The 18290-nt window shown below is 42.9% G+C and overlaps 1 protein-coding gene across 2 annotated transcripts in view; it reads right to left on the reverse strand.

The window, feature by feature from the left end:
* The window catches only part of LOC115160828 (aryl hydrocarbon receptor-like), a 57236-nt gene that overhangs the window by 3651 nt on the left and 35295 nt on the right, over window positions 1-18290 (reverse strand). Inside the window, exons 3-10 of one of the 2 annotated variants that reach the window (XM_029711293.1) lie at window positions 13962-14074; window positions 8078-8167; window positions 6826-6961; window positions 5803-5939; window positions 5296-5498; window positions 4879-4988; window positions 2623-2764; window positions 543-2277 (exon numbers count right to left, since the gene is read on the reverse strand). In XM_029711293.1, the coding sequence (XP_029567153.1) occupies window positions 543-2277; window positions 2623-2764; window positions 4879-4988; window positions 5296-5498; window positions 5803-5939; window positions 6826-6961; window positions 8078-8167; window positions 13962-14074 (2666 nt within the window). Of the gene's footprint in view, window positions 1-542; window positions 2278-2622; window positions 2765-4878; window positions 4989-5295; window positions 5499-5802; window positions 5940-6825; window positions 6962-8077; window positions 8168-13961; window positions 14078-18290 lie in introns of both variants that reach the window. The other variant, XM_029711292.1, reaches the window with a different exon arrangement.

Here is an 18290-nt window from a genome sequence, read left to right on the forward strand (position 1 = left end):
TTACTTAACACTTTTTGTTTCTTAACTTCTTAATTAAAGCATTGTTGGTTAAGGGCTTGTAAGTAAGCATTTCACTGCAAGGTCTAAACCTGTTGTATTTGGCGTGTGTGAGAAATACAATTTGATTTGACTTGAAAATAAAAAATGCAAAGCAACTAGGGGATGAATCAGAACTTTGTCTACCATTGTCCAGCTTTCATGGCTTCTGAGGCCCTGTGTTAGGGACCATTGTCCCAGCTAAAGCCTCTGCTGGATCATGCATTGGTCTTCAAATCAATATGAAGGTTGGGGAAGAGATGTAAAAACTGATGAACCCTTATGCAAATCATCTAGCTCTTGTGCAGTGCATATTCAATTAGGAGACCCATAACCCTAACCTTAACCCTACCATTCACAGTAAAAAAAGCCATAACCTAACCTTAACCCTAAATGTAACTCATTTCCATCCCTAGCCCTACCATCAACTCCAATGCCACTGTCAGGTGCTCTCACCCAAAGGAATAGAATTAGAATATATGAATATATAATCACTGTGGTCTCACCTTACTGTGGTTGGAGTTGTGAGGGATGTCAGAGGTCACCATGCCATAGGCCTCCAGTGAGGGCAGCTGTCTGTAGGACTGTTCAACCCCCAGGATCTGCTCCAGGGTAGCGTTTGGCGGAGGGCACTGCGAGAGGCTGGACAGCACCTGAGCCAAGGGAGGGGGCAGCTGCTCCTGCTGCAGCTGCTCCTGCTGCAGCTGCTCCTGCTGCAGCTGCTCCTGCTGCTGCTTGTGGTTCATCCTCTGGTAGGATGAAATGGCGGCCTCTGTCCCCTGGTGCTCCTCGTTCCCCCCATACGAGCATTCGTTGATGATATAATCCATGCCGGGATTATCAGCCATAGTGAAATCCATACAAGCGTCTACGGTGGTGTGTGTGACGGGGGGTATGTGGCCATTGCTGAGGCAGGGGTTGCTGTTCAGGGTGGTTTCCCCAAGTTGGCTGTAGCTGTAATCCTGCCACTGCTGTTTACCAGCTGGGTGATGCTCTGTGTGTGTGTTTGGAATGCCATACACTCCGTTGAGATTGGCGTCCGGCTGTTTGGCATGGCACAGAGGGAGCTGGCTCGGGACCATGTCCTGCTGTTGATGCTGCTGGAGGTAGTGTTGGTGCTGGTCGGCTTGCCGCCGGTGAAGATCCCCATCCGGCTCTGACGCCTTTCCATTGAACAGAGACTGGGGGGTGTGACAGTGGTCAACCGGGACCCCTGTACTGGCTAGAATGTGCTGGGATGTCCATTGTCCATTGTGTATGGGCTGACTCTGCCCCTGGAGTCCATGCACCACGGGATGGGGCATTTGGTTGTTATGCTGGGCCCAGTCTTGGACCGCCATCCCTGGCCGCATGCTGAGGTACTGCTGCATCTTCTGGGAGAGCTGAACTATGGGTGCCTGCCCCACTACGGGAGACTTATGGGGAAGGTATTGAGAGTGCACATTGGTGGCAGAAGTGGGATTACTTTCAACAGGTGCCTTTTTTGTTGTTGTCGTCGTTATTGGGGCAGTTGTAGCTGGGCGAGTGGAGGGCACCTGGCCCCCGTCCTCTGCCGCGTCTGTCTTTGCCTCCAGGGAGTCGTGGATGTAGGAGAGGATTTCGTCGTTGGTCAGCAGGTCATCTAGGGTAGGAACCCGCTCAGGGTCCATCTCCACCTGGATCATCCTTTCGTCCAGCAGCAGCAGCTCCAGGTCCTCGGCGCTCAGCCCCAGGCCCTCTAGAGCCCCAAAAAGCTCCCCATTGGAACAGGCCTCCCCGTTGCCTCTGTCCCCTTCCCCGTCCACCACACCCCCCTGACCCTCCAGGGACAGGGAGTCTAGGGTCACCAGCAGTGGATCAAAGCTTGACGCCGGCTCTGGAAGACCCGGACCCACTACACCATTGGATGACTCATCCCAGCCCTGGAGCAAAGCAGTGGGGTCGGAGTCAGAGAGGCCGACCCGGTCCCCAAACAGACTGCTGTGGAAGGACAGCTTGGGCTCCAGGGCTGGCTGGCAGACGTACACAGACTTATCCTGACTCATCAGCACCCCCAAGAGGGAGCCTGGGTCCAGGCCATCCCTGGAGACCCTGTCAGTCCGTCCCTTCTTGGACTTGCTGACGCTATTCTCAGAGCCCTGGGCACCGTCGTTGAAGCGTGCAATTGGGTGGTTAGACTGGTAGAGCAGGGCCTCTCCCGTCGCGAAGGTGAAGGGGAGGTGCATGGATCGTTTACACAGGTGCTCGCCTCCTTCCTCCTCCCTAGATGGACAGAAAATAAACAACACCTGTGAGATTGTCATGGTCGGAATTCACCACTGTTAAAACAGCGTGTTACTGTATTGACACATGTTTGTGTCATGCATGGAAACTGATCTGAAAATGGTCTCACTGAGATCATACACACACGATAATCCCTTCCTCCATCTGTGTTGTCTGGTGTTCTCGTCACATTAGAAAAACATAACTATGCCATAACTGTGTCCCTATAGCTATTAGGACCGTGAATATTTCCTGGCCATATGAACTGACAAGGAAAAACTACTGTTCCCAAACAGTGTATGTATTTGGGACTGGATGTGACAGGGCCCAGAGGAGTTCACGTACATCAGAGGCCTCTGCGTGGCGATGATGTAGTCTGGTTTGCCGTTCTTGTAGACCAGCCTGGCGTTGGCCTGGACCCACTTCCAGCAGTTGTCCTTGGTGAGGAGTCTGAACACGGTCAGACCGCTCTCTCCTGTCTTCATCACTGAATCCACAGGACACAGTCTTTTAGAGTGAGGCTTACACATGGTAAGTAGTACATTTTGTCAAAACTACAGTACTCTGCAGAAGTGACAATGGGTAGAGTACTACTTCTGTTCTACTTAATGATTCTAAATACATATCTAGCTAGCTATCGTTGCCTTAAGATTGTGCTCTAGCAAGGAGCAATGGTTGGTAGATTTATTTGTTTAAGAAACTAATCTAGGAAAAATTCCAATGTGAAGGCAGAGTAGGTAGCTAGATAAGCTAGGTAGTCCCTGTAATATTTCTACGTAATTGTGGGGCTGTGTTGGTAGCTATAGTGCCTTCAGAAATGTTTCACACCCCTTGACTTTTTCCACATTTTGTTGTGTTACAGCCTGATTTTAAAATGGATTACATTTTGATTTTGTGTCACTGGCCTACACACAAAACCACACAATGTAAATTAGGACATTTTTAGAAATGTTTACAAATTAATAAAAAATGCAAAGCTGAAATGTCAATAAGTATTCAACCCCTTTGTTATGGCAAGCCTAAATAAGTTCAGGAGTAAAAATATGCTTAACAAGTCACCTAATAATTTGCATGGACTCACTCTGTGTGCAATAATAGTTTTTAAAATAATTTGAATGACTACCTAATCTCTGTACCCGACACATACAATTGTCTGTAAGGTCCCTCAGTCGAGCAGTGAATTTCAAACACAGATTCAACCACAAAGACCAGGGAGGTTTTCCAATGCCTCGCAAAGAAGGGTACCTATTGGTAGATGGGTAAAAAAAAAGCAGACACTGATTAACCTTTTGAGCATGGTGAAGTTATTAATTACACTTTGGATTATTTATCAATACACCCAGTCACTACAAAGATACAGGCATCCTTCCTAACGTAGTTGCCGGAGAGGAAGGAAACCGCTCAGGAATTTCACGATGAGGCCAATGGTGAGTTTAAAACAGTTACAGAGTTGAATGGCTGTGATAGGAGAAAATTGAGGATGGATTAACAACATTGTAGTTACTACACAATACTAATCTAATTGACAGAGTGAAAAGAAGGAAGCTTGTACAGAATAAAAATAAAGCAACCTGTTGGCAATAAGGCACTAAAGAAAACTGCAAAAAATTTGGCAAAGAAATGTACTTTATGTTCTGAATACAAAATGTTATGCTTGGGGCAAATCCAACACAGAACATCACTGAGTACTACTCTTTATATTTTCAAGCATGGTGGTGGCTGCATCGTGTTATGGGTATGCTTGTCATCAACAAGGACAAGGGAGTTTTTTTTAAATAAAAAGAAACAGAATAAGGCTAAGCACAGGCAAAATCCTAGAGGAAAACCTAGTTCAGTCTGCTTTCCAACAGACACTGGGAGACACATTCACCTTTCAGCAGGACAATAACCCAAAACACAAGGCCAAATATAAACTGGAGTTGCTTAACAAGATGACATTGAATGTTCCTGAGTGGCCTAGTTACAGTTTTGACTTAAATCGTCTTGAAAATCTATGGCAAGACTTGTAAATGGCTGTCTAGCAATGATAAACAACCAACTTGACAGAGCTTGAAGAATTTTAAAAAGAATAATGTGCTAATATTGTACTGTCTAGGTGTGCTAAGCTCTTAGAGACTTACCCAGAAAGACTGTCAAAGGTGATTATAATATGTATTGTCTTATGAGGTTGAATACTTATACTTTTTTTCTTCCACTGACATTACAGAGTATTTTGTGTAGATCGTTGACAAAAAATTACAATTAAATAGATTTTATCCCAGTTTGTAACAGAACAGAATGTGGAAAAGGGGTGTGAATACGTTCTGAAGGCACTGTATATGGATCATTGCTGGTACTCTGCTCATGTAGTGGATTTGTGGGCCTATCCTATCGGCTCTGCGGCTTTGCTCAATCTGCTCCGTAATCTACTGGGATTACTTGGGAAAGCTGTCCGAACTCTGTGACCACCATTTTTGACCTGGTCAGACTCGACCTCACTGATGTTTGAGGACAGAACCAATTCAACCTAATCCAAATAAATACTCCCATGTTTGTATTTTTTCAAAGCTTGAACCCCTAAGTAACCTGATGATAGGTAGACATAATAGACGTGAGGCTTACTTCGGACATGGTTCTCAGCGCAGTACAACATATCCGCTGCATGGATAAACTGATAGCCGGAACCTCGCACCCGAAGTTCAGCTTCAGTATACCCAAGCACAATTTTCCCCCTGCAAAAAGACAAAGGATAATGTCAATAAACATGATTTCACTTCATATGATAACAAGTGCTACATTACAATAGCATTATGACTGTGACAAATGACAGTCTATTCAGTACTATTGTACATCAGTCCAGTTATTGGTCCCATGTGGCTCAGTTGGTAGAGCAGGGCGCTTGCAACGCCAGGATTGTGGGTTTGACTCCCACAGGAAACCAGTACGAAAATGTACGCTCTGGGTAAGATGTAAATGTATTTCAATAATTGCAACTGCTATAACATCAGCATGATAATGAGCAAGTCAAAGTGAGCATACTTTGCGTCACATGCCATGGGGGTGAAGTCCAGCTTGTGTTTGGTTCTGAAGATCATGTTCTTGGTCCTGATCTCCAGGATGGAGGGGGGTTGGAGGGGCGTAGCGATGGCAAACAGGGCCAGCTGGGGGGGCGCCTTGCCCCCGTTATCCTGGCGCTGGTTCTGACCATGCAGGAACTTCAGCCTGCCCTGCAGACTTAGGGCCTGGCAGGTTGGGAGAATGCAGACATTTGTTTAAGACATTATGTATATTTTCGTCTTCGTTTGTCCGTGTGTTTGATTCTCTGTCCAAAGCCCATCTGACAATATGTTTAATTGAATCTGATGTCCATGTTAATCCATCAAAATTGCATTGCAATGTATTACCATGTCACACTAACTCAATGTGAGCTTGACTCTGGGTGAGCCTAAAAGACTGTTAGACACACACTATTCGGGGATTGAAGGCATTTGGTTGGGGTGAGGGGTTTTTGGTCGGGTTGATGGCTGGGGTGTCAATAACACCTACCAGGAAGCCAGAGGAATTGTCCAGGAGGCAGCGGAAGCGACACACAAAGTTCCTCTCCAGGAAGGAGGAGTTCTCTGGGGGGAGCTGCTCAGGGTTATAGGTCACAGTGGCAGTAGTGCTGCTGTCCGGCTCCGCATCTGTGGGTCAGAAGATATGACATGTTCAGACCAGGTTTTACCATCAAAATCATCTAACCACCTATTTCACTATACTTGGAAATGATCCTCAAGATTACAGTATACAGTTCAGTCATACAGTTGAAACAGAACAAATCTGTGCCACTTCTCTAAAACAGTTGAGGTAATCACTGATAAAACTGCTTATTCATCTCATTAAATAATAATTATTTTTATGTTCGTAAAGGAATTCATCAACACAAAAAGCTAAAAATGAGTAACAACATTGTTAACTGAGTGTTGACATGAATGGTTGGGCTCGGAAGAATAGCTGATGTGAGGTGTCTGGCTAGGGTGTCTGCTGAGGGATGTGTGTCATGATGACATTTTAAACCAAGCCTTATTCAATATCTCTCAGCACATTGTAACTGCTAACTGTGCTGCTTTTGTTCTGTTCTGTTCTGTGTGTGGTCTCTCTCTGGAGTAATTATTGACCCGACTGTGGTCCTCTTCTCCCAGCTCTGTTGAAAATACACTTATGTAATTAGCCCGAGAGGCTAATGTAGTCTTAGCACGCCATGTGACAGCTTCCTCTCTACCAGAAGGAAAACCTTGCAACACTACCCCTAGTGGAGAGGTAGTTCGGTGCAGAGGCCTGAGCCTTTCTCTAAAAAAAATGTGCAACAAGGATTGAGAACCCGTGCTCGAAGGTTTTAGATGTTTATGAGCAGTTATTAGTTATAGATGTTTACAAGGTATTATAACGGCATTTGTAATGCATTATGAAGAGTGTATTCATAGGAAATTCTACCAAAAGTTCTGCATTAATTTCTGTTTGAATATCCCTAAAAATGGTTTCATAGATGGAAGTGGTGTTTCAGGGTCTAACATTGAGGCACGAGATCACCTGAGGGGGTCTCTCCCAGTGGGGTCACAGGGGCCACGATGTCAGGTGGGTTGAGGGCCCAGTGGAGGTTACTCCTCAGCTCCTGCTGGTCCTCAGTATGAACCAACTCATACACACTCTGGTGCATAACATCAGTCTGTGGAAGGAGAGAGAGGCAGGAGGGAGAGGGAGTGAGAGAAGGAAGGAAGGAGGGGGTAGGGAGACAAAGATTGGTAGATTATATAGAGGTTTTGGAAATATACATAATATAAAGACAGTTAAAACAAAGATTATGAAAAGCATGCACAATACAGACACACGCAAAATCTACATTATTGAGGGCATCCTTATGCAAATTACATTGAGGGAACTTCGGACACTATACAGCTAAACTGAAGGAGTGATGTTATGGGAACATTGCTATAGTGAAAGAGTCTGAGATATACTGTATCTCCAAGAGTGTGTTGAATTCCCAATGTCTCAGTGTGTACTGAACTTCTCCACGGTCTGAATTTCATACAGTAGACTGCATAATGTGTGAGAATTGTTTCAATCCTTTGTGCCTCTAGTATCCCTCCATCCTCCCATCCATCTCTTCAGCGTCTGTGGCGCTGTCGTGCTGCCTAGTGCTGCCGCCCACTGCCCACTACCATGGCTGGTGGTTTCTTTCCACTAAAGGTCATGCTATTAATAGACTGGTCTCTCCCAGTTTCTCTCTGTGGACCTGCTGAGCAGAATCAGACTACACACTGAGAAGGCAGGGGCCACAGCCCAGACAACGGCCCCCGACAAATCGCAGCAGACACCGCACGCAACCCCCAACCCCAAACCACAACCATAACGCCAATTAACATTATGTTCATTTAACCAGGTTTATACAGGTTAGTCTCATTGAGATAAAATCTATTTTGCAAGACCATAGCATCTATAGGCAACTGTCTCTACACAGAAAATCTCTACAATTCTACAGGGTAACATTGGATGTCCGTATTGCATGTAATTAATGATCAAAACCTCGATCAGAGATAACCAGGTGTCGATGGAGGATTATGCGTTAACGTTTGCAAACATGCATGCCAATGCGGCACTGGGGTTACCCAGCTGTAGAATGAATGCTATTATTCAGTCAAGACCACAAAGATGATCAAGCTGCCTCACCAGATGCCTGCTTGTCCATTATGAATAAGCTGAGGCTCAGAACAACCTGGTCATGTTTTAGGGATATAACCTTCACTGGGCTACGGAAAGGGAGGGGGGACAATCTGTACGGTACCTGGTGGAAGCCCAGGTAATCCTGGATGGTGTGAGAGGAGTAAAAAATGGTCCCATCATTAGTGACCACCAGGATGAAGCCGTTCAGAGCCTGTAGGTCAAACATGCATGAGATGAGGAAAGATTGTTAGACAACACAATGCTCACTTATTAAACTTCTGTTATGCTTAGTCCTCCTTTCTTAGTCCTTCCTTAGTCCTCTCATATCTCCGGGTTCTGTTAGAACATGCATCTCATTCAGAATTTTGCTGTGTGTTTTAATTACTTAAGCAAAAATGTGACTGTAGTGGTGGTCATGCAGATGTAGCATATTCATTTGATCACTCTTTTGTTGCTGAGAATTTTGTAGCACCGCAGGAAATGCAGATGAGCTTTGTGATTTACATAATCTCACTGAAAACCCACACTAACACACACTTATATTAACGTTATTGCACTTTTCGTGAAGCCTACTTTTGGCCTGCTAATAGCCTAACCACCCATCAAGCAACATTATGGACTAAAATGTAAAATCCTTTTGCTGCAGGATTATTTTGCTGTGACAACATAGGTCAAATTATGATCCCACATTTGTATGTATCCAACAGTGAGATTGTTGCACTCTAAACCCTAAGAGTGGATGAGGTGTTGTCAGTGTACTGTATGCAAGACAGGGTTGTTCTGAACTAGAGAGGTAATCAAATAATATCAGGAATAAGAGATTAGTCACTCATTTGTTTTATCCCAAACGGGAACAGCTGCTCCCATGTTTCCACCCCACTAACCACACACACTCCCTTGCCCTCGCACACAAGAACATTTAGTAAACAGACTTACAAACAGGCATATAATCATATTTACCTTATTAAAACAAAACAGACATTAGCATGTTCATCCATCACCTGATCTGCTAACACACACACACAAACCCGGGCCACACACACACACACACACACACACACACACACACACACACACACACACACACACTGACACTCGCTGACATGAACAAACTCATAAACGGACAGTGCAATGGGTGCAAACAGAAAGTACACTCAGTCTTCCCAGGGGCTGAGCCATGACTAAAGTGTGGCGATGTCATGTTGCTCTTTCTCTAATAATCAGTGATTCACCCCAATTATCTGCACCAGATCCTCTGTGTGTAAGCACTGCAGTCCAGCGAAACACAAACATCATCATGTCAGCTTGGATGGTTTGTACACCATCTTGGAAGTACAGTAAATAGCCAGATTCCAGGGTCTAATGTCCCAGGCATTCAGCAACTACAAATTAGTGAAGTGAAATAAATGTTGCAAGCCCCTAGTGGCAGACACCATATGAAGACTGTTCCATATACAGTGGGGGAAAAAAGTATTTGATCCCCTGCTGATTTTGTACGTTTGCCCACTGACCAAGAAAGGATCAGTCTATAATTTTAATGGTAGGTTTATTTGAACAGTGAGAGACAGAATAACAACAAAAATATCCAGAAAAACGCATGTCAGAAATGTTATAAATTGATTTGCATTTTAATGAGGGAAATAAGTATTTGACCCCCTCTCAATCAGAAAGATTTCTGGCTCCCAGGTGTCTTTTATACAGGTAACGAGCTGAGATTAGGAGCACACTCTTAAAGGGAGTGCTCCTAACCGCAGCTTGTTACCTGTAAAAAAGACACCTGTCCACAGAAGCAATCAATCAATCAGATTCCAAACTCTCCACCATGGCCAAGACCAAAGAGCTCTCCAAGGATGTCAGGGACAAGATTGTAGACCTACACAAGGTTGGAATGGGCTACAAGACCATCGCCAAGCAGCTTGGTGAGAAGGTGACAACATTTGGTGCGATTATTCGCAAATGGAAGAAACACAAAAGAACTGTCAATATCCCTCGGCCTGGGGCTCCATGCAAGATCTCACCTCGTGGAGTTGCAATGATCATGAAAACGGTGAGGAATCAGCCCAGAACTACACGGGAGGATCTTGTCAATGATCTCAAGGCAGCTGGGACCATAGTCACCAAGAAAACAATTGGTAACACACTACGCCGTGAAGGACTGAAATCCTGCAGCGCCCGCAAGGTCCCCCTGTTCAAGAATACATATACATGCCCATTTGAAGTTTGCCAATGAACATCTGAATGACTCAGAGGACAACTGGTGAAAGTGTTGTGGTCAGATGAGACCAAAATTGAGCTCTTTGACATCAACTCAACTCGCCGTGTCCCTCAAGGCAGCTGGGACCATAGTCACCAAGAAAACAATTGGTAACACACTACGCCGTGAAGGACTGAAATCCTGCAGCGCCCGCAAGGTCCCCCTGTTCAAGAATACATATACATGCCCATTTGAAGTTTGCCAATGAACATCTGAATGACTCAAAGGACAACTGGTGAAAGTGTTGTGGTCAGATGAGACCAAAATTGAGCTCTTTGACATCAACTCAACTCGCCGTGTTTGGAAGAGGAGGAATGCTGCCTATGACCCCAAGAACACCATCTCCACCGTCAAACATGGAGGTGGAAACATTATGCTTTGGGGGTGTTTTTCTGCTAAGGGGACAGGACAACTTCACTGCATCAAAGGGACGATGGACAGGGCCATGTACCGTCAAATCTTGGGTGAGAACCTCCTTCCCTCAGCCAGGGCATTGAAAATGGGTCGTGGATGGGTATTCCAGCATGACAATGACCCAAAACACACGGCCAAGGGAACAAAGGAGTGGCTCAAGAAGAAGCACATTAAGGTCCTGGAGTGGCCTAGCCAGTCTCCAGACCTTAATCCCATAGGAAATCTGTGGAGGGAGCTGAAGGTTCGAGTTGCCAAACGTCAGCCTCGAAACCTTAATGACTTGGAGAAGATCTGCAAAGAGGAGTGGGACAAAATCCCTCCTGAGATGTGTGCAAACCTGGTGGCCAACTACAAGAAACATCTGACCTCTGTGATTGCCAACAAGGGTTTTGCCACCAAGTACTAAGTCATGTTTTGCAGAGGGGTCAAATACTTATTTCCCTCATTAAAATGCAAATAATTTTATAACATTTTTGACATGCATTTTTCTGGATTCTTTTGTTGTTATTCTGTCTCTCACTGTTCAAATAAACCTACTATTAAAATTATAGACTGATCATTTCTTTGTAAGTGGGCAAACGTACAAAATCAGCAGGGATCATATACTTTTTTCCCCCACTGTACATTGAAGCAGTGAAGTTGTCAAGTCACTAAACCTCGAGTCAGAGTCGAGTCCCAAGTCCCTAGTGTTCGAGTCTGAGTTCAAGTTTGAGTTCTTTGTATTGCTCTCCAATAATTTTTTAAGCAACACTTCATTACAGTGTTGCACATTTGTAAGGCTAAATAGATGGTAATTTTCAATGAAGAAGAATTGTGTGACTTGCTTCAGCTCTTTAAAAGTATTTTTGTGGTAGTTGAAGAAGTGAAATATAGTCAAAGTTAAATATATTAAAATATCTGGTCTCATTACTTTGATAGACTACTATAATAACCTTATTACTTTGGATCCACTCAGACTACTACACTTTTGCTCGTGAGGAATTAGAAAAGTTTTAGCCTATCAGTTGGTGAGAGAAATATCATGGCGCATCTTGTGGAAGAAGTTCAGAATTGTGTTAGTGTTGAAAAATTGAGGCTGGTGTAGTAGAGGGAGTGACTGTTTTATAAATAGTGGATAGTATCCTTCAGTGGGAGACTAAGTAGAGGTAAGTAGCCCAGAGGTGCTAGTAGCTGTACATTGCAGTAGTAATACTGAATGTTTAAGATAGGTAGGTCATGGGTTAGCTATAATAAGTGGGGTCGTTATTGTAGTTTGGTTAGTGAGTGTGGGGGCTGGGGTGAACTGCATGGCACAAGAAGTCATGAGAATTTGTAATAATAGGGCCTTTAGAAAGTATAAATGTAATCAAAAAGTTGTATGCAAACACATTGGTGCTGACCAGTCTGCACGTTTTATAGTTTGAATGGCATTTCTCCCTTAAACGGTGTAAGAGGAGTAGCGTTGCAAAGAATAACTACAATTAAAAAGTCTGAAATAACTGGTACATTATTTAAAGAGTGTCTGCTTTCGCAAGCCACACTAAATAGATAATACAGCTATCTAACATTTGCTGTTGTAGCTGGTATGTTGAATTATCGAAAAGAGAGTGATTTTCTGAAAATAAAGTTACAACTGGTTGAGTCCAAGTCCGATTCGCCACTGGTCAAGTCTGAGGTGGGTCACGAGTCATAAATATTGTGACTTAAGTCTGAGTCAAGTCAGAGTCCTGGACTCGAGTACTAAAACACTGCATTGAAGTGAGTATTTAATGTCCATGAACTCTTGCAATTAGAGAACCACAATTTGTGCACGCTAGATTGTAGACTTCCTGTTTGAGCAGAATAGAGATCACATCTCCAATGGGTCTCCATTTGAGCATGCTTGTACCGTATGAACACATACAGTATCTGCCAGCATTCTGCAGAACTACTTTCCCACTTGACAGTGTTAGGCTTCTGGGGGACTACTTTCAGTATAAGAGGTTGAAAACAGGCTGTCCTCAGTCTGTCTATTTTCAACAATGACAGTGAAGGGTGAAAACTTAATTAATCTGTTTTGCCTCTCTTTTCCTCCTCCTCTCCTGCTATAAATAATGAATGACCTCACAGCTCCTCTATAATTCACTAGCAAGTGTCTGACGTTGAACTACAGAGAAGAAAATGAGGAGAGAGAAAATCAGACATGGTCAGAAATAGCCCTCTTCACCGCTCACCTTCTCTGCTTCTTCCCCTAACCTTGCCTTTTCTTCCTGTCTCCCAGTCTTTTACAATGCCCCATGGCTGTTATCTCAATCTGAATAAAAGATTCCATCTTGACTAATTCCTCCTCCCCAGAATGAGCTTTCATGCTTCATTACTAACACATTGGAGAGATGTAGGTTTATCATAATAATGAAACTTTGTTCATAGAGCAGGGATGGCTGGCAGACTGTTTCCTCTGCTATACTCTGGAATTCCACTGTGCTGCACATAGAGGGGAACTGGACTGGAAAATCAATGACTCTGGCGTATCCAAAAGAGATTTGGCAGCCAACTAGCTCACTCTCCACTCAATAACACATATAGAGAAACAAAATGAAAATAGCTCCCTAGAGTTGGAATTTTAAAGTAAATGAAATGACAATGAATACTAGAATGACAAATTGGGGTGTAGCGTATTAGTGTATTCTGGAGCCTTGGGAATTAATAAGCAGATGTACATTTCCGTCATTTAACAGACACTCTTATCCAGAGCAACTATGGTTAAATGCCTTGCTCAAGGGCACATTGACAGATTTTTAACTAGTCCACTCGGGGATTCGAGCCAGCGACCTTTCGGTTACTGGCCCAACACACTAACTGCCTAGGCTACCTGCCCTGTTAGATGTTGTATTAAAGACAAAGTGCTGGCTAATGAGTTATGAGGTTTAACCAATATTTCATCACTGGATATTAAGCCTTGTAGTTCCCAAAAGAGGAGAGAGTATTTTTTTCTTCTTTTATTTTAGAAGATTCCACATTTTGATGTTTATTATTTTGGAAAAGGAGATATTTTCTCAAGTGCTTTGGTGCCTATCTTGCAAAAATATCCAAAGGGGCATGTTAAGCCCGGTTAGCCGACTCAGCTGACTCCAAGTGGCACTCACACATTTCATATGGGAGCCTCAGACAGACATAGACAGGAGCAGACATATTGACTGATACGCTATCCCTGAGTCCTTGTCTCTGTCTCCCTGCCCAAACTGATTTTCTGCTAAAAGAAGAAACATGAACGCGGTCCAGACTCACTCACTCACTCACACAAACACACACACACAGAGTGATTCAGCTGGCAGTGCAGTCAGCTGAAGTTAGGCCATGATGAGCCCTTAGCGCTGACCTGCAGCAAGAGTTCGCCTTCAGGCAGCCAACTATCGGCCAATCCCGTGGCTTTGCCGTTGTCATCGCTACCACCATTGGCCAGCTCTCCGTTGCATGTACAGTTCTTCAGGGCTACTGCAGAGAGTGTGAGAGAGAGAGAGCGAGAGGGAGAGAGAGGGACAGTGACAGGCATTAGTCCTGTAATAATGTTTACAAAGCACTGCTGTGAATGTCAGAATGCTTTATGTTTAGTACACTAACCACACTGTATGCACGACAGGATCCCAGCTCATAAACATTTCATCAAATAGCATCTTAAAAATTACTATCTAGACCTTTTATCGTTGTCTAACCTGGTGACATCATAATGGCTTGGGAACCAACACATTCATGGTTGAAAAAAAGAATGGGAGGTCATCTCAGCGTTCTAAACAGACTGTGATGCTTTGAGAGTTCTCACTGATTTTTCACCTATATTTTTGTGGTCATTCACCTTAAGACTCATAGTGTATGGTGTCAAAAAAAATATTAAATCACTGGTCTGTTGTAAAAGTAGTCTTCAGTAGCAACACACAGCAATTGGCTTTGGAAAATTCTGACGTCCAACAGCGGAGAGTGAAATGAAATAATAAAATGCAAATTGAAACATCTTTGACACGCAATGATATTCAACAAACACAGTGACACGTCATTTATTGTGCATACTGTAGCCTACTGTCTGTGGCAGAATTAAGAGAAAACAGCATTGCTGGAGAAACAGCACTCAGAGGGAGAGTGAGAGAGAGAGACATTAATGTTGCATCAGAGTGAAATGAGGTGACAACTCCTTCGGGCGTCACTATATTTGCACTTTTCTTTCTCTGCTCGCTGAGCTCTATCCCCCTCTCCCCTCCTCCCTCTCCCATGCTCCTTATTTCTACTTTACCTTACCCACCCTCCCTCAATTCATCCAAGAATAGTCTCTGAAAATTCATCTCATTCCACAAGAGGGAGTCCTCTAGTCCAGGGGTTCTTAAACTTTTTCAGCCTGGGACCCAAATGAGAAATTCTATGTTTTCCTGGGAATAAAGCTTATTTAAATATGTGTAAATATTAGTACATTTCATTATCCTTATGCCTAAAACAAATGGAATATAGACAAAAACAAAGACACAATGAAATGAAATAGCCATATAAATAGCTATTCATGTTTATTGTTCAACTGTTAAAAACACTCTTACATATCTGTCTAGGTTGGAACTGTTGCTGTTAAAATACAATAAATAACTTTCATTCTGAACTGGAATAAACTGATTGATCACATCACACAGATGTATAACAGAACACACACACACAGGCTCAGTAACAGTACATATGAAAAATGATCAGGTTTACTGTAGAAAGTAATATTGAAAAAAAAGTCTAAATTGGAACTGTTGCTGTTAAAATACAATAACTATTTGTTTATTCTGAACTGGAATAAGCTGATAGATCACAGGTTGAAGTTTTCAACAAGCATGTCTCTTCTGGACTCAGGTTTTGACAGTGTAACACTGAGGTCATGCTCAGCATTGAGTGTGTTTCCGTACTTGTTTTTTAAGTATGCCAGAGTTGACAACCCTGACTCGCATAGGTATGTTGTGCCAAACTGGATCAGAACATCTACTGCTTTCTCAGTCAGGCAGGAGACCACTTCCTGCAGTCGCTCTGGATAAGAGCATCTGCTAAATGACTTAAATGTAAATGTAGATGAGCAACCCAGAATTGTGTGTGTCTTTGCCTCAAAAAGCATCTCGCTTCAATCAGTTTATTCCAGTTCAGAATAAAAATGAGGACTTGTATTTTATCTGCAACAGTTCCAATCTAGATTTGTTTCCAACAATAAATTATACATTAATATGTACAGTAGGCCTGATCATTTTTCATCTTCATCTGTATTTACTGTTACTTACGGTTGCACCATCAGTAGCTTGCTGGATTGCTTTGGATAACGTTAGTTATTAGCTGTGTACAAGGGCAGGGGATTGTTTGAAAGAGAAACTCACATCTACTAGTATGAGAGATAGTACTCCCTTATTTCGCTTACCATCACCTGTTATAAAATGACAACAATGCCTTGCTAGCTGACGTACTTTTCCACTGTTGAAGCACTGTTTCCTGAAGCATTCTTCCCTGTTCTGCAAGAACTCCCTAGGTTAAGCCTCATGCTGTGGATGTTTGGACAGGACAGTGTCGTTTTATTCATTTGCTCGTATTGAGACTCATTACTAAGCACTTCCCCGCACAAAACACATCGTGGGCGCTCCTCGTTATTTCTCAAAGTTTGTATGAAACCAAGAGAGAGAAACGAATCGCTGTATTTGCGTTTCATGACAACTGAGCTCAGTCAGAACTTCTGGCTAGCTTGAGTCCATTTGATGACAGTGGTAAGTGGTGGCGAGTGGGAATGACAAGTCAGTGACTGAGAGCGCTGCAGCATGTGGGTCGCGGAATGATCTTCAAGAAAACTGCAGAAAATAATATCCGGTAAACCACGAAGCACACGGGTATCTCCCACTTGCGCAGCTGCCAAGCTACTGCCCAAATCAATTCCAGCAATCAACTATATAATTATACATTTACTCTGACACGTTGCGACCCACCATTAACAGGTCCGCGACCGACACATAATTTAAGAAAGGATGCTCTAGTCACCTCGGGAAACAGATTGTAGAGAATTATGTAATAATAGACTCACATACTTTATTTTCATTTCAACCATTTGATGGCTATGATGTACTAAGTGCTTTGCTAAAGATGCAGGGGCTGATTCAACTTAATCCCTTTTACTGCAGCTCTCTGCCCCACTTATTGCAGAACCGTTGACCTATATCTTTCATTTAACAATTGTTTCTGGTGTTATCCCTAAGATCTGGAAAATGGCACATGTCCTCACCTTACATAACGGAGGACATCCTTCTGACTTAGATAACTACCGTCAAATCGCAAAATGATCTTGCCTTTCCAACGATTTAGAATCCCTGGCCAATAACTTTTTTAACTTCTCACTCCATTCTTAATGTGCACCAATACTGTTTTAGACCTGGACAAAGCGCCGTTTCAGCTGCTACGCTTGTTTTAGATGATGTGTTAAATTGCTTAGATCATAAAAATCACTGTGCTGCCTTGTTTATTATATACTTTATTATATATACAGGTCTTTGACACTGTTGACCATCACACTCTCATTCAAATGTTGACTGAAATATGCCTGGATCAGGCTTCTTGCAAGTGGTTTGAGAATTATCTGTCAGACAGGACACAATGTGGGATTTCTGATGGTGTTAATTCGAGGTTCCTGGATATTATTAAAGGTGTACCAAAGGGGTTAGTATTGGGACCTGTTCTCCTTGCTATTTAAATAAATAACACTGGCCTATCTGTTAAAAAGTGTAATATGTATCTGTATGCAGACAATACTATTATGTATGCCATTATCCCAACTGTAGAGCAGACACTGTTAGAGCTGCAATCTGACTTTGTTGCCTTACAAAAAGCCCTGGTTGGTTAAAAACGTGTACTTAATATGGGCAAGACAAAATATACACTATATACAGTACAGTCAAATGTTTGGACACCTACTCATTCCAGGGTTTTTCTTAATTTTTTACTATTTTCTACATTGCAGAATAATAGTGAAGACATCAAAACTATGAAAAAACATATGGAATCATGTAGTAACCAAAGAAGTGTTAAAAAAAGAAATATATATTTATATTGGACATTTTCAAAGTAGCCACCCTTTGCCTTGATGACAGCTTTGCACACTCTTTCTATTCTCTCAACCAGCTTCATGAGGTAGTCATCTGGAATGCATTTCATTTAACAGGTGTGCCTTGTTAAAAGTACATTTGTGGAATTTCTTTCCTTCTTAATGCGTTTGAGCCAATCAGCTCGGTTGTGACAAGGTAAGGATGGTAATACAGAAGATAGCCCCATTTGGTAAAAGACCAAGTCCATATTATGGCAAAAACAGCTCAAATAAGCAAAGAGAAATGACAGTCCATCAATACTTTAAGACTTGAATGTCAGTCAATCTGGAAAATGTCAAGAACTTTGAAAGTTTCTTCAAGTGCAGTCGCAAAAACCATCAAGTGCTATGATGAAACTGTCTCTCATAAGGACCGCCACAGGAAAGGAAGACCCAGAATTACCTCTGCTGCAGAGGATAAGTTCATTAGAGTTACCAGCCTCAGAAATTGCAGCCCAAATAAATGCTTCACAGAGTTCAAGTAACAGACACATCTCAACATCAACTGTTCAGAAGAGACTGCGTGAATCAGGCCTTCATGGTCAAATTGCTGCAAAGAAACCACTACTAAAGGACACC

Source organism: Salmo trutta, chromosome 24 (genome assembly GCF_901001165.1).
Source record: "Salmo trutta chromosome 24, fSalTru1.1, whole genome shotgun sequence".
Classification (NCBI taxonomy): Eukaryota; Metazoa; Chordata; class Actinopteri; order Salmoniformes; family Salmonidae; genus Salmo; species Salmo trutta.